This window comes from Primulina huaijiensis, chromosome 2 (genome assembly GCF_012295235.1).
Source record: "Primulina huaijiensis isolate GDHJ02 chromosome 2, ASM1229523v2, whole genome shotgun sequence".
NCBI lineage: Eukaryota > Viridiplantae > Streptophyta > Magnoliopsida > Lamiales > Gesneriaceae > Primulina > Primulina huaijiensis.
Window position 1 is genome coordinate 3517256 of NC_133307.1, and position 21414 is coordinate 3538669.

Consider the following 21414-nt stretch of genomic DNA (forward strand, 5'->3'; position numbering starts at 1 on the left):
TATATATATGTATTATGTTACAGTTCACATTGGCTGCAGTTGGCGTTCAATTTTATACTTGAGCAACGATCACGCGTTATTTGTGTAAAGGAAAGATTGTGGGTTTTTTTAGTTTGTTTTAAATCTGTAATTTGACTATATCCAATCACTTGATTTTTGTTTTGTTTTTTTTCTCAAAACCATTAAATTTATCAAATATTGTTTATTTGACATCGATATCAAAAATAGAATTTACATTATACACACACTAAAATCTATTTAAACAAAAATAAATGTGAACGACAAACTTTTCTCCTTCAATTTTGAAATATTGGGTATTGTTTTGTATTTTTTCCTTTTGTTTTTACTTAAATTTATTTTAATGTGTAATACAAATTTATTCTTGTTACATGAACTACGTAGAAAAGCGTCAATGTCAAATAAATAATATTTGATGAGATAACTGACTTTTGGCAAAAAAAAATAGACAGCAACAAAAAAAATAAAAATTATCGGTTGAAAACCAAACATTGACAATGTACATAACTAATAAAATACAAAACATGCCAATTTACCGGAATAAAATTGTTATTTTTTCTTTGCATAAAACATATTTAATATCACATTCTAATATATATTACTTATATATGATCCACTTGCTTCTAGGAATAAAAAATTCATTAAAATATGATAAATTATACAGATAAATAAATTGATCGTTCAAAAAGTAAAATAAATTATGTATTAAATAATCGAGGATCGTCGCATATATTTGAACATTTGAACAAGAAAACTAAGTTAATCTTTCTTAATTATGGCGGCCTTACCAAAAATACTATAAAACTATGTGAACGCTACAATTTAATTTTAATTATCACGATTATTTTTCCTCTGAGTCGTTGACTTTTTCGGCCTCACAAGAAATTACAATTATTACTATAACATAAGAAAATATATAAGTTCTTATGAAAACAAAAAACTGATAAATGAGATATCAGTTTTACTCCTTCGTCGATTCAAACAAGCTAGAATCGATGAACCAATGCAATGTTAATTAATATATTCGTTGACGCGAAATACAATAACATTTATCAAGAAATTATGATACACCTATATATATATATATATATATCTCGAGAAGATTAAATAAAACCATTGAAGAAGTTATGTAAAAGAGAAATTTCAAAGATCTTACGCAAGAAAAGAGTGATTGGGAACACAAAGATGGCTTATCAGCATTATGTAAAATACACCAAAGTTCTCATATCATCGTGGATGTATATACTTCTCTTGAACTAGAGAAGCTTCCATATCCTTGCTCACAATCATTGTCATATCAACCCAGTCAAGGAGCGCGTACGAGCCTCGGAGCACATCTTCATCATCAGATCAAGAGTGGTTGCTACACATCCTCTCATCTTCCACACCAGTTCTACTCATAGTAGATAAAGTAGAATTATTGTAGAAGTCAGAGTTGATCTGCATGCTCAGTGTCTAAATGATCAGTTGTAGGTCAGTTGAAGATTATTGTCACGATTGATCAGGTATGTTAGGAGCCTCGGTTGAAAGTGTGACGTCACTTAAGATGAGTTTGTACAAAATAATATGAATTAAAGTCTTTTAGTGGAATACTTCCGGAAATGGATAAAAATAGATAAGTAGAGAAATTTGGTCCTCAAACTTGCATAAATAAATTTGTGTCTTCATTCATTTTCCTTGCATATTCAATTATGACACACATATATATCGGTTTACATGCTTTGTTATTTTAACGAAAATCACTAGAAAATCAATTTAAGTTTACAAAAACCAACACTAATGATTTTAACGAAAATCAATTTTCTCAGCACGTTGTGAACATAAATTGATTTCTAAAAAAACAACCAGAATAAAACGTATTCAAGAAAGCAAAAATACGATGCCAAAAACTGGAGCAACAAAACGTGATATTCGACATTCTTCAAAATATCAAAATCCTTGTGAATTATTTTTATCTGAAAATCACAACGTGCAAAAGTGACCAGCCACCGAACGTTCAAGCTTCAGTCAAAACGCCAAAAGTCAAGAGCAAAATGATCGAAAAAAAGGAGGGTCAGTTGTAGGTCAGTTGAAGCTTATTGTCTCGATTGATCAAGTATGCTAGGAGTCTCAGTTGAGAGTGTGATTTCAGTTGAGATGAGTTTGACAAAATAATATAAATTAAAGTCTTTTAATGTAATCCTTCCAGCAATGGATAAAAATTGAGAAGTAGAGAAATTTGGTTTAACTTAAGGTGTACAAAGGATATAAGAAGTTGCATGTATCAGATTTAAATGTTGTCCCAATGTTATAACACCTAGTGACAACACGCAACAAAATAGCATAACACACAAATAAATAGCTCAAACCAAAATAACTCAAGATTAATTGTGCACAAGTATAAATACTTGCACGGTTCCTCATGCCATAATAATGAATAGAAAACCAATTTCAGTTTAAAACCAACACTAGTGATTTTAACAAAAATCAATTTTGAGAAAATAAATTTCTTTCTAAAACAAACAACCAGAATAAAATGTATTCAAGAAAGCAAAAACATGGTGCCAAAAATTGGAGTAACAAAACGTGATATTCAGCAAACACTTCTACCCGTGTTGTTTGCAGATGTCTCCAACAATCACGGCAACACGTGAAACAGCATTATTCAAAACAGCAACATCCTTGTGAATTGTTTTTCTCTGAAAATCACAACGTACAAAAGTGACCAGCCACCAAAATTTCAAGCTTCAGTCAAAACGCCAAAAGTCAAGAGCGAAATGATCGAAAAAAGGTGTCTTTCCTTAGCTTCCTTCTCTTATTCATAGTTTCCTCATCTCCTAGGTTTTTTCTTCAAAAAAAAATTCTATAAGATATGTAAATCAAGAGTTTTATTAGAAATAAACATTTTTTTAAATCAATAATATCATATCATAAAATCCTTATCATAAATATCATATCTAGAAAGGCAAAATCCTTAATTCTATATTTCATAAAATCTTATCAATAAGAAAATTATATTTCATCCCTCAGGAAAGCATATTTAAGGAAGATATTATTTCAAAGAATAAATTATATCTTGAAATCCAAGATTATTTTTCCTTTCAACATGCTTTGTGTTGATGGAAATGAGGATAATTTTGAAATATCGATTATGAATAAAATAGTGTTAAAATTGTAAATTGCAATACAATTAATAATAAAATAAAATAGACTTAATATAATTTTTGAACAAATGCATATCGATCATGCAAAGATAAATTTTTTTAAAAAAAACGAAATCAAACCGAGACATGTAATAAAGTATAGTTACCTTAAAATATATTTGTCCCCTCTTACGGTGCTTCGAGATTTACCGTGGAACGATCTTTTCACGGGATACAATGGTGATGCATGCAACAACTTAACACAAAGTCTGATACATGCAAACTGAATAGTACCTAAATTTTATCACGATTTAGAACAAATAACAGTGAAAGCAGTCGATATAAGAAGAAAGTTCGGAGAGACAGTTTTTAAAGTTATTCATTTGAAAATGAGGATGATGTATATATTGGAAAAATATTGACCCTTCTGAATGTGAAGTGTTATCTGACCTTTCAGAAAAGTAAATATTATTTAAACTTTCAGAAAAGATTACCTTTCAATAGACTAAAGGTTATTTAACCTTTTAGAAAATGTCATTTGACCTTTCAGAAAACCAAATGTCATTTGACATTTCAGAAAAAAGAAAGGTCATTTAATCTTTTAAAAAAATAAAACTATTTGACCTTTGAGAATATCAAATATCATTTGACCTTTCAGAAAAACAAATTTCATTTGAAACCCATATTATGTATATACATATCATTTAATTAAAATTGATATAGTTCAAAGCTTACTACATGAGCTAATTAATTTTTCATTCACTATAAAAAAATATTTCAACACTTTGTATCAGCTTGACCAAAATATTCGTTGCATCAGCTCGAGTTATTTTCGCAATTTTATACAAAGTTACTCGACTGATAAATTTAAATCAAACATAATTTCATCGTTTGTTAACTCAACCTTAAAACACTTTTGAAGAGTCTCACACATTATCCTAACAATATAAAATAATATTTCGAACAAACTAAGAAAAATGACAGTATATTGATACGAAGTGAAAATGGCCATATATTCTATTTGATACAACAACAAAAATAATATTACCTAAACTAAGAAGATCTGAGTAGTTCACCAATTCTGATAATCACATAATACTCCAACACTTCCAAATAATGAATTCAATGAAGTGTTACCAACGTCACAAAGAAGTAAAAGACTAGACAAACACTTGTGTGAGACGGTCTTACGGGTCGTATTTTATGAGACGGATCTCTTATTTGGGTCATCCATGAAAAAATATTACTTTTTATGCTTTGAGTATTATTTTTTATTGTGAATATCGGTCACAAGAGACCTACTCAAAGACGTAAAGATAAAATAATAATATGTAAATTAATAATCTAATATAATAATAAAATGATAATTAATATAATATTTGATTTGATTGATAAATAATAATTTGTTTGATTTGATTGATTAAATTTGAGATAAGATGATAAATTATCATTTTGTCTTTTTAATAATTAATAAAATATTAATAATATTATTTATTAAGAGTAATATTGTAATTTAAATTTAATTATTTGATTAATGTATCATAAATAATTAGTAGATGAATAAATAATATGACAAAATAAAAACAGAGATAAGATAGATAAATTATCAAGAAATTATTCACTTGAAACTTGAAACTTGAAACGATGCCCGAAGTATATGATGGTGTTACCAATGAATTCACATTTGACTCAAAGCCCATCCATATATAAGATTCAAATACATGTTAGAGAGAATAGGAGGTTGCAAAAACAAATAAATATGTCTTCGTTTGGAAATTAAAATATTTTACTCAAAATTAGATGTGTAAGCAAACCGAATATTAATAATAAAAAAATTTAAGTCTCGAATTCGGTTCGAATTAAGTATATTCAGATTCGAGCTCCATTCGAAGCTCGATTTTTATTTTATTTTTGTTTGAGTTCAGCTTTAAAGGAAGTACGGTATAGAGTTTGGCTCGAAATCTTCGAACTTATTCACGAGCTATTCGAACTGTTGTTCATATTTTAAGGTTCGATAATGAAGGTTCAAAAGCTCGAAATGTCTGAAAACTCGAAATGTATATATATTTAATATATAATTATATTATATTAATAAAATATTAAGACTTGCAAACTGCTTGTGAACTATCGAAAAGATAATTTTTGCTCGATTTCGGATCGAAAAAAATTTGAACATGTTCGAGTTTGATAAATTCTTATATGAATCAAATATTTATTGAACCGGCTCGAAAAGTTCACGAACCGGCTCGATTCATTTACAACCCTAATCAAAGCAACAAAAAATAGTTAAATTAGTTTTTGGTGTAGCTTAAAGAATTTTTTTTAAAAAAATTAAACTTCCGTTGTGTCTTGAGTGTGAGAAAATAGTATCCCAACAAAATGACGCCCTTCAAGTCGATAATACCACTGGTTCTCAAGACAGGACCTGAGGCGAGGCGCAAGAGGCCGTTGGCTCAGGCCCAGCCTGGTTTGGGGGACGCTAGGGTGCAACTGTTGCAATCAAGTAAATGACTATTCTCTCACGGCTTCTTCTTGTTTCAACAAATAAATGCTATTATTCTATGCTTTTGTCTTAATTTTTTAAGACAATCTCTTGTGAGATGGTATCATGGAAACGGATCAATCATTTTTATTTTTACAATAAAAAGTAATATTTTTAATATAAAAAGTAATTTTTTTCATTAATAATCCAAATTAAATATTCGTCTCATAAAATTGATTTATGTCATTTTTCTTTCAATTTTCTCGTGTTCAATGACACATGACTTGCTGGGAATTCATTATTTCTTTCTTTCTTAGTCAAGTCCGTTAAAGTTAGTTCTCTGAAAAGTCTATAAACTAGTTACTCTGCACAAGCGATGCGTGTGTGTACAGTCTTTTTTATCATTATCGATGGATTAAAATGAATTTGACAAATTATAGATGGACTAAATTAATATTTGAATTGTTGAAATCAAAAAAAATAAAAATAAAAGTGTGTAGAAATTTAAAAACAAAAATAAAAAAAAATGTAATATTAATATCATATAAGGGTAAAGTTGGGAGAAAAAGTTGGTGTCTTTCATAAGTAGTTACTATCATGTCCTCAATTTTAATAAAATAGAAAAGATTGTCGTATGAGACGTACAGCTCTATATAAGAAACCTTTCTTTTCCTTTTGATTTTCTTTTTTTTAAAAAAAAATTTATTATGTGTTATAAATTCGATATATATTAATGAGTAAGAATATTGATCTTTGAATAATAAAAATTTAATATATGGTCAGTATCAACAATTGGCTCTTCGATTAAAAACTAAGCGAGTTGAGAAAACGAAATTTCAAGTCGTAATTATTGTTGTAACTGCTCAAAGCTTGATGACACAAGTTACAATAATTTATCATAAATATTCATATGTTTTTTTTTTGTAAGACGAGCTCCGATCAAACCTATTAAATGTATTATTTTTTATGCCTAAAGTATTATTTTTTAAAATATATATTATTTATTGTTAGACATGTTATATAAAAATATTATATGACATATCTTTAATTTAGCAAAAAAAAAAATGTTACCTAATATTAAATATGTAAACGAATCAAAGAATAACTCGACTCGATAAAAAACTCGTTTGAGTTTATTTGTTAATAATAACAAGCCAAGCTCGAACTCTATTTCGAGCTCGCCAATTTAATCAACCAAGCTCAAGCTTAAGGATATTCGACTCGTGAGCTCACAAAAATGTTCGTTAATAGGCTCGAGAGCTCGAGCTCGGTTTTTTAGGATATTCGACTGCGCGAGCTCTATTTCGGCTCATTTATGTTTTTTTATTTGTTATGTTTGTCGTTTTGATTATTTATTAATGAATTTACATTTTTATGTATGATTTAAAATTAATTTATATATATATATTTAATTTTTAACAAGTTCAAACTCAAGCTCAATTATATAAATATTAAACAAACCAAATTAAATGGAAAAACAACCCACCAGTTCACCACACGCACAAACAGTTCAGTGGCCCAAGAAAAAAAAATCAAATTGTAGGCCCTGCATGATTTTCAGATGGTGAGATCCAACGGCCCAGAGTGAATCAAGCGCATGAAATTCACGTGGTGTAAATTGTGGACCTCCAAGGTTTTTTTTAATTGATTTTCAGGCAACGTTCATATGATTTTACAGAGGAAAAAATAAATTTATAATAATTAATAAAGATATTTTGATAAATTATCCGTGCAATATTTTTGTAACTACATGATAAATTATTAAGTATTATATTCTAATTTATATCTATAGTTTTTTTTAGACTATCGATTTTTATACGCGTTATATATTTGTACAGTCTTTTTTATAATTAATTTAGTTTATATTTAAATTAGGGTTATACGACAATTATGAAAAATACTGAGTGATTAAAATAAAATATCGAAATAATGAATTTTTTTAAAAAATAAAATAAAAAAATGGGAGTTGTTAAATAAAATGTTAAAGTTTTGAACATGAGACATTTTATATTAAAAACTTGACACTTTATTAATATGTTATTGTAAGGATAATTTGAGAATATTAAAAAAAAAAATTTGAGAATATTAAAAAAAAATACCAAAAGTATTCACATCTCTCCCTTAATTAATACTATTTCTAATTCATCAAAAGAAAGTGGCAAATATAAAATTAATGTAATATTAAATACGTTGTGCAATTAAAATAATTAAAACCTAGTGATGTAGTCTTCGTTTTATGAGCAAAAATTACATATTATATCATATTTTTTTATATTATTCAAAAGCAAGTGGCTAATATATACAATTAATACTAAGTATAGATACTAGAGTTGACTATATATATTTAACAAATAAAAGATGTGATATTTATATTTGCAAAAACAATTTTGTGTGCTGGAATTTTTATTTGTGTCATATATATAAAAATATTATTTTTTATGTCAAAAATATTACTTATTATTATAAATATAAACAGAATTGATCTATCTCACGGATAAAAATTTCACGAAATAACTATTATTTTTGAGATGGACTTGGTGTTTGTGTGTGTGTATATATATAATGAGTAGGTATCTTGTGAGACTGTCTCACGAATCTTTATCTGTGAGACGGGTCAATCCTACCGATATTCACAATAAAAAATAATACTCTTAGCATAAAAAGTAATATTTTTTCATGGATGACTCAAATAAGAGATATGTCTCACAAAAAAATACTATCAGTGAGATCGACTCACGGAAATTTTTGTTTTATAAAATACTAAATGTGTCATACTGATAATAATTAACACCTGTCGTTGTCTTCGTTCAAGGAACAAGAATTAAATAATTAATGAGGCGATACAGCATTGATTAATTGTAAATGAAATGCGGTATAAAAAGTTAAATTTTAGAAGGTTCCGTAGATTAGCCTAAATTGAATGAGAATTATTTTAATTGAATAACATTAGAAATTATTCCATGAAACGTAATTTTTTTAAATTTCAAAAAATTTAAAAATATATTATTTTTCTTTCATCTATCGGCTGTCAAATTTATTTCGTATCTAGTTATCGAGAAAATTTAAATGATTCTATGTTACATCGAGAGAAAATATTTTGGTTTGTTTTTTTACTAGATTATATGTTCGCGCGAACATCTCACTTCAAAACAAAAAAGTACTGATGGAGTTAAATTGGAGTTAAATTCTCAAATCAAATAATAGATTTACTGTAACTCTCTACTCCTAAAAAACTTTGTTCAAATTCCCTAAAACAATAAAAATGACAAAAATACTTTTATTTGTTAATTTTAATTGATTGATTTACTGGGTCCAAAAATAGTATTAGATTCTAGGTAAAATTATTTTCAACATAAAAATTTATTATTATTGTGTAATTAAACGTTTAAGTAGGAGAATTTTATCAAATAATATGGACCCGAATCTAGGTTTGAGATTAAATATTTGTAGGACTTATTCTAATACTTTGGAATATTTAAAACAAGAAGATCTAACTGATGTTAGATATCAAGAGCAAAGTGGAACTTGTCATAATCCAAAGGTAAAATTATAATTCAATCTAATAAGATCTCGAAAATAGTATCATATTCCTCTAAAATCTCCGGAGGTCTTAGAGAAATACAAAAGACGGTACAGAATTACGACTGTATGTTGTGTTATGTACCAGAAAAAAGGTGGAAAAATCCCTGAAAGACAAGAAGAAAGTTTTTTTAACACTAAAGGATATTCAAACAAGAATCCAAACTCTATAAAAACGAACAAGTAAAAGGACTTCGATACGAAGGTTACCAACATTCTTTGGTACTGAACCCTTATTACATCAAAGAGGGACGACCAGAGTAATGCCAAAACCATTAATCAACGAAGAAAAAATTATCAATCTAGTTAAAAATGTCTCAGAGAAGAAATTAATCTGATGACAATTTTAGAAATGATTGGTATAGATGATCTCTAAGACCTTACATAATCTTTTGCAAATCTTACTGTTAGACTTAAATTGTGGCGATAAGAATCAAAACCAGCAAGTCATTAGTTAAAATCAACAGGCAATATAAAAGCAGAAGTCTTCATCTCACTATAACCAAAAGCAGAACTAAGATTCAAAGGGTTAGAAAACCAGAAGCAGAACTACGGGTTAGAAAACCAGAAGCAGAACTCAGTCTAAACTAGAGTAACTTAACATCTTGTGCAAACAGAACTAATCTTAAATGTTACCGTTACTGTACCTAGTACTAGCATTAATTGCATCATTAATGCTATACGAAGTTATTTATTACGACTTACCTGTTTTAGTATGAAAACAAGACCGACTGTATCAAAGCTTCTGCAGGACCTTTTTCAGGTATTAAAGCTGATTTTATCAGAAGTCTGAGAAGCCTTTTTGTTTATAGACGTTGGAATCAAGACTTATATAAATATACAAGATCTAAGACGTTTATACGTTACCCCACCCGAACTCATCAACGAACACATTCTCTCTTATACAAACGTCGATTTGAGCACTCGGAATTACTTATCTTATTCAAGCTCAATATACAGAAAAGTAGCACATGCTTCATATCATATATCTGATCTGTTGAGATCATCTTGTGCTGTTGTTTCTCACTCTTTTCAAAAGCTATTCACATTACTTATATCTTGTTAAGAAGAGTGTGTAATCCGGAAAAGAGTCTTTTCCAGAACCTTGTTGTAGTCATTTACATTGTGTTGAGAAGCTAAGAGTTTTAGTAGGCAGATGATAAGTCCTGCTGAAATGGGTGTGTACAAGTATTGTACTGTAAAATTTAACTTTTTATACAGCATTGATTAAGGTCGTATTTTAGAGGGGCAACGCGGGGGAGAAAATTGTAAATGAAATGCGGTATAAAAAGTGAAATTTTAGAAGGTTCCGTAGATTAGCCTAAATTGAATGAGAATCATTTTAATTGAATAACATTAGAAATTATTCCAGGAAACATAATTTTTTTAATTTTCAAAACATTTAAAAATATATTATTTTTCTTTCATCTATCGACTGTCAAATTTATTTCGTATCTAGTTATTGAGAAAATTTAAATGATTCTATGTTACACCGAGAGAAAATACTTTGGTTTGTTTTTTACTAGATTATATATTCGTGTGAACATCTCACTTCAAAACAGAAAAGTACCGATCGACCACAAATATTTGTTTTGAATTGAGATGTTGTCATGAACATCTTACACAAAAATGCATGGAAGCTTTTCTCATTGTGTAGTATAGAATTACACACAAAAAATGACCGTTTATAGGTAAACTAAAATACCAAAGGAAAAATTGATTCTTAAATATCAAAATAATGTGAAATTAAATACCAACGTTCCCAATCATGTGGTATCTAGCCTTCCGATATTTTTAAGGGTAAATTGGAGTTAAATCCTCAAATCAAATAATAGATTTACTGTAACTCTTTATACCTAAAAAACTTTGTTCAAATTCCCTAAAATAATAAAAATGACAAAAATACTTTTATTTGTTAATTTTAATTGATTGATTTACTGGGTCCAAAAATAGTATTAGATTCTAGGTAAAATTATTTTCAACATAAAAATTTATTATTATTGTGTAATTAAATGTTTGAGGAGGAGAATTTTATCAAATAATATGGATCCGAATCCAGGTTTGAGATAAAATATTTGCAAGACTTATTCTAATACTTTGGAATATTTAAAACAAGAAGATCTTGTTTTAAATAGCTAGTGAATTTGCATTTTTCCTTAATTTTAGCATATTTTTTTCATTAAAAAACAATGAAATAAAAATTAAAATAAAAAATTTATAAAATTAACTAAAAATAGCTAGTGAATTTGCATTTTTCCTTAACAATGAAATTATATTCCTCAAAAATTTGAAGAAATTGAATAAGGAGAAAATTATGTTTGAGAAAAGATAGTTATTGTAAGGTTGTTATTTCTTTAAATCTACTATTATTATAAAAGTATGAGTTTTCATTGTTTTTTTAATAAATTATCCTCATGTTTTATGTTTGTCTTTTGATATGCCATATGCTTGTCTTTTGGTATCACCATAGTTATTTTGTCATTTGTTTATCTAACTTTGACATTTCTTGATTTTTGTTTTTGGTTGGACACTTTAATTCCAAAGTTACATCTCGAGGTTTAATCTTTGCATCGCCACTACCTTTGACTTTATCCACTAATTCGAAACTTAATTTGAAAGTTATATTTCGACTCAAATGTTTTCAGGATGACGCTAATAACCAACGAATGAAAAATGTTTTTTCTTGTATGAATCCTAGTTCAATCTTTGCATCGCCGCTACCTTTGATACCATCCACTAATTCAAAACTAATTTGAAAGTCATATTTTGAATCGAACGTTTTCAGGACACCGCTAATAACCAACGAATGACAAATGTTTTTCCTTGTATGGATCTTATTTCAATGGACAATTGATGAGTTGTTCCACTTACATGTATTGCTTCTACTGCTATATTGTATTTTTGTCATTTGTCAAATATTTAACTTTGAATTTGGTATGTTTTATGTTTGTCTTTTGGTATCACTGTGGTTATTTTGTCATTTGTCTATTTAATTTCGGTATTTCTTGATTTTTGTTTTTGGTTAGATGGTTTAATTCCAGAGTTACATCTCGAAGTTCAATCTTTGCATCGCCATTACCTTTGACATCATTCACTGATTCGAAACTTAATTTGAAAGTCATATTTGGACTCGGATGTTTTCAGAATGCCGCTAATAACCAACGAATGACAAATGTTTTTCCTTGTATGGATCATGGTTCAATGGACAGTTGATGAGTTGATCCACTTACATGTATTGCTTCTATTGCTATATTGTATTTTTTGTAATTTTGTCATTTATCAAATATTTAACTTTGAATTTTCTTCTTTCTTCATTTTTTGGTTGAACGATTTAATTACATAATTACATCTCAAGTTTCGGGGTTTAATCTTTTTATTAAATCTGTTGCTTTGGAGACTTCGAAGTCTCCGACTTCGGTTATGTTAAAAATACAACCAAACTTTAAATATGTATAATTTCAATATTCAGTTTTAACTTAAAATCTTTATTGACAATGATCATTATTTTCATTTTCCTGTAAAAATACAGAGTTTTTTTGAGTCAAATGAGTTAGTATACTTCGATTCACAATAACTGGACTATGACGTCGAAGTGAATGTCATTTACTAAACATAAAAACTTTACAAGTAAAAAATTTAATTTATATTTTAGATTTTTTATATAGATATGTGTTCATCTTTCTCATCCTTTATTATTTATATTTAGACATGATAAGATAGACTTATAACTTGATTTTAAATAATTGATTCGTCTGTTTCGTTTACCATGAATTATTATTTATTCATTGAAATTTTTATTATTTTGATATATAATTATCCAACATCTTTGAAGGAAAAATTTAAATTACTATGCATAACCTAAAATATAAGACAACATAGACTAGTTTCGAGGTTTTAGTGTTTGTAATTTATTTTGTAAAAAAATAATAATATGGAAATAACATATTTTTTGGTGAAATATATATTACGTTGAGATGTATGAGCGTAATATTGGACTAGAATTTTTTTTTATGATTGTAAATTCTTTATATGTGTTCAAAAGATAGAGCGGACAGCATATCTTGCGTTGGAACGGAAATGAGATCTCCTATAATTGGAGACAAAAGATTCATATGAGAAAACATATTATTTAAGTATGATTTTAATTCGTTTAAAATATTTTCTAAACTAAAGATAATATTAGATAATCAAACAAAAAAACATTACAAGTTTCAGTTCAAATTAGACAAATTAATTATTAAGAACAATTATGTATTGTCAATGGTGGTTAAATATATAGAGAAACCCAATGAAAATTCAAAAAATAAGAGGAAATAAAATAGAGCAAGACCCAAGTGTGAAGACTCAAATAAACAAAATAAAGTAAGAATCAAATAAACAAAATAAGGTTAGTAGAAAAAAAACAAGACAAATATCAAAAAAATTAATAAAATTCAAACCAGATGATGAAAAAAAAATGAAAATCAGGTATTTAATTGAACAAAAAAGAAAGAAAATTAAAAATAATTATAAAAAAATGAAAAATATATTGAATGATTCAAAAATCAAACCAAAAAAAAAAAAGATCACGATCAATATTCATAATATATTAAGTTTGTTACTTAAGATTGCATGTGTTTTGTTTTTAGTTATATAAAAAAAAAAAGGTCAAATAATTAAAAAAATCAAGAGGTGGACCCAAGTTGTACTCCATTTCATTGATGCTTTCTCGTCCATTATCAAAGTCTCTCCGGTTCAAGCTTTCTGTAAGACCCTTTGCTCCAATTTATCAGATCTTATTATGTTATCTGCATCTCTAGCTTCCCTCGCCTAATCTCCAATCCAACTTTCTTCTGTGTCCCGGAAGAAAAGATGACATCCCTCAATGAAACCTCACTTTCTTGCAAGATTTTTGTGGCCAGACTATCCGCGACTTGGAAGTTCGAATCCGGGGTGTTGCGTATCAAGCGAAAGATTTAACTCAATCCCACGTCTCAAAGCAAGAAGGTTCAACTCGAGATGATCGAAGAGCAGTTGCATGCATTCCAACATCGCATCGACTGAGTTAATTCCGTCGTGGTAGAGGTGAATTAGAAGATGAAGGTGTTGGAACGTGTAGATCTAATTGTTTGGCTTATGTGTAAATAATTATGGTCATTGAAAACCTCATTTTCTTGCAAGAATTCAAGCATTCCAACATTGCATCGACGAAGTTAATTCCTTCGTGGCAGAGGTGAAGAAGACTTAGGACGTAATGGTGGAAGGAGATGAGTTGCCTGCCAGTGCTGCCGAATCTTCATCTGTGTCGGCTCCATCAAGAGGTGCACTGGTTGGCCAAGAATCCATGGTGGGAGTCGACGAAGACTTGATTCAAATAAAGGATCGGGTCGTGGGAGATGAGCAAAATCTCCAGATCATCCCGATTATCGGCATGGGAGGTATTGGTAAGACTACTCTCGCTAGAAATGTTTACGAAGATCAGTTGACGATAGACTACTTTGATATCCGTCATTGGGTGACGGTATCCCAAGAATATAGCGTGCGAGATATTCTTGGAAGGATCCTTTCTGTTGAAGAGCCGATTGATGAGAAAGTTGAGTTGTTAATCGAACGTGTGTACAAAAGTTTAAAAGGTAGGAAATATCTCGTCGTGATGGATGATATGTGGCATGCAGAAGTTTGGTATAAAGTCCGAAGGGCATTCCCCGACGACTATATCGGCAGCCGTGTGATTCTTACGACGAGGTTGTCGGATGTGGCTTCGACCATCGATTCCAACAGCCCTCTTCATAAGATGCGACTCTTGGATGAGGATCGAAGTTGGGCCCTGTTTTGTAAAAAGGCTTTTACATCCGAGTATCCTACCAGTCATGATATGGAAGAAATTGGTAGATCCATTGCAAGAAACTGCAAAGGACTCCCGCTTGCGATTATCGTCATCACTGGACTTCTGAAAGCTAACAAGACGAGAGAACATTGGGAGAATGTCGCCGAAAATCTTAATGTAGCATCCACGGTAAACGATGATCAATTCTCAGGTATATTCTCTCTGAGTTATAATAACTTATCTCATCAGCTTAAGGCGTGCTTTTTGTATATGGGAGTTTTTCCAGAAGATTACCATATTCCTACCAAAATGCTCATTAAATTATGGGTTGCTGACGGTTTTCTAGAACCAGTAGAGTCCAAAAGCTTGGAAGAGTTGGCGGAGGAGTACTTGGAGGATCTTGTCAAGAGAAGCCTCGTTTTGGTAGTTGGTACTCGATCTAACGGGGGAATGAAATCTTGCAGAATCCATGATGTCTTAAGGGATTTAAGCATAAAAAAGGGTCGAGAAGAAAGGTTTCTTCAGCATTTTACCAACAAGGACAACAAGAAAAGTATTCTTTTAAAAATAGCCGAAGGCCCATGTCGCCTGAGTATTTGTGCCGACTATGTGAACTTTGAGTTGACAGATATCCACAACTCCTCCATTCACACACTTCTATGTTTTGGCTCAGAAAGCTATCTCCTATCATCTATTGCTTCGCAGTTTAAGTCACTCAGGGTGGTGGATGAAATACTTCTAGATCCCAAGGATTTCCCTGATGAGATCTTCGAACTAGTTAACTTGAGGTACCTTGCTTTTATCTTGTTTCAAAGCAGTAAATGCGAGATTCCTCCATCCATCTCCAAGCTCCAGCATCTCCAAACTCTGATTATCAAACGGGACATTATGAGTATCGGCCACTCGGGTAAAGTGATTCTGCCCTTGGAAATCTGGAAAATGAAACAGTTGAGGCATCTTGTCTTGACAAAAGAAACTGCCTTCTGTTTTCAGCCTGGTGATGGGCTCGGAGGAACTTCTTCTGTTCTAGAAAACTTACAAACCTTTTCTGGTGTATTGAATTTCAAATTCACCAAGGAGGCAATAGAAGGCTTTCCAAATCTAAAGAAACTGAAGTTCGAATACGATTGTAATGAACCTGGAGAAGGTTGGGCAAAGTTTTGCCTCGGCAATCTAGTCTACCTGCAAGAACTAGAAGTGTTAAATTTGCAGCTGTATGGTTTGGGATTCGGAAGTGTAGATAGAAATTTTGCCTTTCCCCAAAGGCTTAGGAAGCTCACTTTGACGGGCTGTAAAATCCCATGGGAGAAGATGTCCATAATCGGCTGCTTACCAAATCTTGAAGTTCTCAAACTGCTGCTAGGCTCATTTGCGGGGAAGGAGTGGAAAACAACCGAAGGGGAGTTTCTTGTACTGAAATACCTGCAGATAAGAAATATAGACCTGATGGAATGGAGGGTCGAAAGCAGTACCCACTTTCCATGTCTGGAGACGCTGATCCTCTGGTGTTACAAGCTGAAAGAGGTTCCATCGAGCGTGGGGGATATACCTACGCTTCAGAACTTAAGAGTGCAAGTTTCCCACATGAAAGCCCAGGATTCCGTGAGTCAAATAATAGAGGAACAAGAGAACCTGGGAAACGATGCTCTTCAAGTTCGAATAATGCCTCTTGTTCTCAAGACAGGACCTAAGGCGACGCACAAGAGGCCGTTGGCTCAGGCCCAGCCTGGATCGGGCATCCAAAAAAAACCCCGTTAATATTCCACTCATTTCGTCAAGAGAGACGAGACGTAGTTTATCTTAAGTAGTTCTGACCAAGAAAAAGAGTACAACACCTATAAATCCACGAGAGATTATTTGTAAAAATGCTCCCCTAATTCCGAGCTTCATGTTACTCTTTTCAGGTGGCATGTCAAATATAAGGCATCCTCAATTAGATTGAATGGGATGACAGTTTCTCATTCTGAATCTGTAAAATCAAAATTTTGATCAAACCACACGTCGCAATAAACTAGGTCTTTTAATTCTCTAAGAGGTTTATCAAAAAGATCGATATATTCTTAAAAAATCCGATTCGTGCGGATTCTTCCACCAACTAACGAAGAGATCTTGGACCAATGTCGGTTCACGTTACAGGTTGACTCTTGACATTCACACCTCGTATTGTTTCAACATCTTTGAAGTGTAACAGTGGTCTCACCCACAAACAGGTATTGCCGTAGCCAGAATTTCTATATAGTGTGGGGCTGGACATTAAAATTTAAATATTCTTTAAGGTATTTTTAAATTTTTTTTTGTTATATTTTGTATAATATTAACGAGATAAATTTTAAAAATGGGTAAACACTTTTGTTTGAAAAAAATATTCGCAAGAATTTAACGTATTTAGATACATGATAAATATCATATGTAAAAACGAACTTTTTAAATAAATTCACTTTTAAGAGTAAGTCAAAAAATTGAACGTATGTATGACATTATCCATTCAAATAATTTAGCTATACAATTTTTTTATTTTAATAACTAGCGGTTAATTTGTTTATTATTTGATATTTATATATTTTTAGTTTATTCAAGATATTTATGTAAATATATACTTATAATTAGATCAACGTAGATATATACAAAGTGTAAAATTAGATGAGTAAATATATAAACGAAGAACAGTGATATCGATCGATCTGGTATATGTCGCCATCTTGTGACAAACAAGAATACTATGTTATTAATAAGAAACAAGAATACTAACATTAATAAATTTATTTTGTTATATTTTTACAATTATTTTTACGAAAACAAATTAGTATTTTTTAAGTTAAAAAAATTAATAAATTTATTTAGTGGAGTGTTAAATTTATATTTATTAGCAAAAGATTATAGTATTTTTTTTAGTGATTGCCATATTAAGATTCGAAATTAACTAATTTATGATTAAAAAATATGTATACTATTTGATTTTTTTAAAATACAAATATTATTTTAAATATGATTGATGAAAAAATACGATATAAAAAATTTTATATTTGGTTTATAATTGGGTTTTTTAAATATATTATATTATATATGTGTACATATGTTAAGTTGATACTTATTTCGTACAATCAAATTATTTATTTCATATTTTTCGTTAAAATCTAATTGAAAAATAATTTTCAATCTCAGATTTTAATAATTTATGAAAGTTTTTTGATAAAATTTAATCGATTATATATCATTTTCGGATCTTAAAATAAATTTATAGTTTAATGTTTAATTATAAACTTTTATAGTTTCTGATATTTTTATACCGTTTTTATTATGTTTAAAAATTATATAAAAATTATGATTAATTAGATGATGACAAAATTTTAACAAAAGAAATAAATTTACGGTATAAATAATAAATTATTAATCGTCTTTAAAATTTGCTACTATATTTTAATTTTAAAATATTTATAAATAATTTTGATGCCTAAAATTTAATAATCGTCACAAAATTATTCCCTTTTTGTCAATTTTCATTCTATTTAAAGCTAGTAGATTAAAGGGGGGAAAAAAGATGGTTGATTTAATAGATATTAGAAATGTATCTACGTTGTATTTATCATTATACTTGCTCCAAATTAGTTCATATACTTTCATTTAATTTGAAAGTTTTGAATTTACAAACGAAATAGACAATTATTATTTTGTTTTAATTTTTTTTCCTACTATTGTTCATATTGTTGTGCACATGTAATTTTCTGGAATATTATTAATTCACAACTGGTTACTAATCGACTACTATGAAAGACCGAACGAAATAAAATGAATAATTTGATCTATAGACAACGGTCAATGTACCAGATTGCTAATTCATTGGTCAACGCTGCTCCAGCCCGGAAAATGTGACCAATAAGCAAGGTTATCAACCCAAGTATATGGTTCATCGAAAAATCATGACTTTTTGTCCCAAATTGTGCTTTCAATTTGACACATAAATGATATATTTTTATCTTATTTGAGTACGTTACAAAAAATGCTACATTGAATGTTGAGTAGGTCTCTTATGGGACGGTCTCACGAATTTTTATCTGTGAGACAGATCAATCCTACCGATATTCACAATAAAAAGTAATACTCTTAGCGTAAAAAGTGATATGTTTTCATGGATGACCCAAATAAGATAGTTGTCTAACAAAATACGACTTGTGAGACCGTCTCACACAAGTTTTTGCCTTGAATATTAGTGAGATCCACTTCTTTAATCAATGATAATCGATGTAGAATCCTAAAAAGCGATATTGATTGTCATATTTCTGAAAAATAAACAAAATCCTTATATAATTATCCATAAGAAATGTGGTATCGGATAATGGATAAGCAAGTACCTCTCGAGTCGAGTCCCAAATTATATATCCTTAAATTTCTAATTTATGTTTTACATTTAAAATTCTTTCATTTATATAAAAAAATACAATTATTAAAAAGTTATTCTTTAATAAAATAATCATGATTACTTCATAATTTTAAATTTTTAATATTTTTGTGTTTATGTTGAGCAAAATTAAATTTATATTTATGAAAAATGATGAAATTTAAACATCAATTAACAAAATAATTGTTTAAATTGTTTTAGAAACTATTTAATCCATAGTTGTAGTTTATGTATTTGATAAATACTATATTCAATAAATTTTTACTTGTAAATTTGAATTAAATTAATGAGATTTTTTATTGTATTCAAACTTGTTTATATATAATCATAAAATAAATAATTTAAAATTGTCTCCAATCATTATTTTAGTTCATTATATTTCAACTTATGTGATGTAACCAAAAATTTATCTAGGATCCGGTTTAGTGAGCTAAATCATTTGTGTGATGCTGTGCAGGGCGAGCAAGACAATTATATGGATCTGCACGGACGAGCAAAAGTTAAGGGGCGTCGAAGATGCTTAGGTGAGTACCGTGACAAAACTTAATAGTGCAAGCAAAATAGTATCAACTGATAATAATGAGTGAATGTGTAGATGTGTACTTGATATTTAATAAGTTAGAAAGAGTCGGATATCTTATATGAAAAGAAATCTAGTAAGTCGAATTCCTTAAGATGTGAGATTTGTTGTTAGATTTGTGCTGATTTACCTTATCTTTGGTAAATTTGAAATGTATCCCGATAACTTCAAAATTCTTTCCTGATTGCTAAATATTTATAGAATAGGTCTCTTGTGAGACGGTCTCACGAATCTTTATCTGTGAGACGGGTCAACCTTACCGATATTCACGATAAAAAATTTTACTCCTAATATAAAAAATAATATTTTTTCATGGATGACCCAAATAAGAGATCCGTCTCACAAAATACGACTTGTGAGACCGTCTCACACAAGTTTTTGCCATAATATTTATATGCGTCTTTCATACTCAAAAGACTTTGTCCGTAAGTATCCTAATATTTGTTTGGGCTCAGCTCGGGTAGCCATTGGCTAATGTGGGATCGGGTATCCGAGCAATTTTAACTTTATACGTTGTTTCCCGAGGCATAACCAACTTGGATTCTCTGCTGGTGTTGGTCCTTGCCCCATTTACTTGCATCAGATATGGGCCAAGCGCAATCTCATGGATGCGCTTTGGTATATAGGTAGTTCAGGTCGAACCCGAGTCGGATCGACTATCCAAGTATAAAGTTTGGATCGGATCGACTATGTGTTTCCCGAGGTACACACTCGGGTCTATACGTAGTTTGGATCGGATCGACTATCTAAGGTATCATTATGTTTTGAGCCTCATAACTTTAAAAAAAATATCACCAACTAGTTCTTAAATTTTTTTTAATGATATAATTAACCGTTGTGTTATAGGATGATTTTAATTTAAGGACAATATATTAAAATTTTAAAAAAATCACATGTGAAAATTAATTTTGTAATCTATTATCATTAATTAAAGGAGACCTTCGATTAGTAATTAATTTTGAATAGTTTGTTGAGGTCTTTTTCAATTACCTAAAATATTCTTATTATCTTTAAACTTTGTCACTATTTTAAATTAATAATTATTCTAAAAAATTTCAGAACAATCCATAATTTATAATTTTATTTTATTTTTAGTTAATAGTGATTTTTTTTTTCCAATTTAGTTTAGATCATAAGAAAATAATTAAAATGTAAAAACTTGTGTGAGACGGTCTCACGTGTCGTATTTTGTGAGACGTATCTCTTATTTGGAACATCAATGAAAAAATATTACTTTTTATGCTAAGAGTTTTATTTTTTATTGTGAATATTGAGTCTTCTCACAAATACCGACAACAGACGTACTCAATTCATATTTAATATATTATCTTATACACATGGCATAAAAGAATTTATTGCCCTTCGAGTGACGTCATTGCTGGCGATTGTGAGCCTTTGACGTCATCAATGACTCGATATTTTCCCTCTCCC

General features: G+C 29.5%; 1 protein-coding gene across 1 annotated transcript; it reads left to right on the forward strand.

Moving 5' to 3' along the window:
• The first annotated feature begins 13889 nt into the window (after positions 1-13889).
• Positions 13890-17132, forward strand: LOC140964529 (putative late blight resistance protein homolog R1A-3). The gene is made up of 2 exons (XM_073424393.1): positions 13890-15218; positions 15354-17132. The coding sequence occupies exons 1-2, from the start codon at positions 14435-14437 to the stop codon at positions 16763-16765; spliced, it is 2196 nt and encodes a 731-aa protein (XP_073280494.1). The 5' UTR covers positions 13890-14434; the 3' UTR covers positions 16766-17132.
• Positions 17133-21414: the final 4282 nt, after the last annotated feature.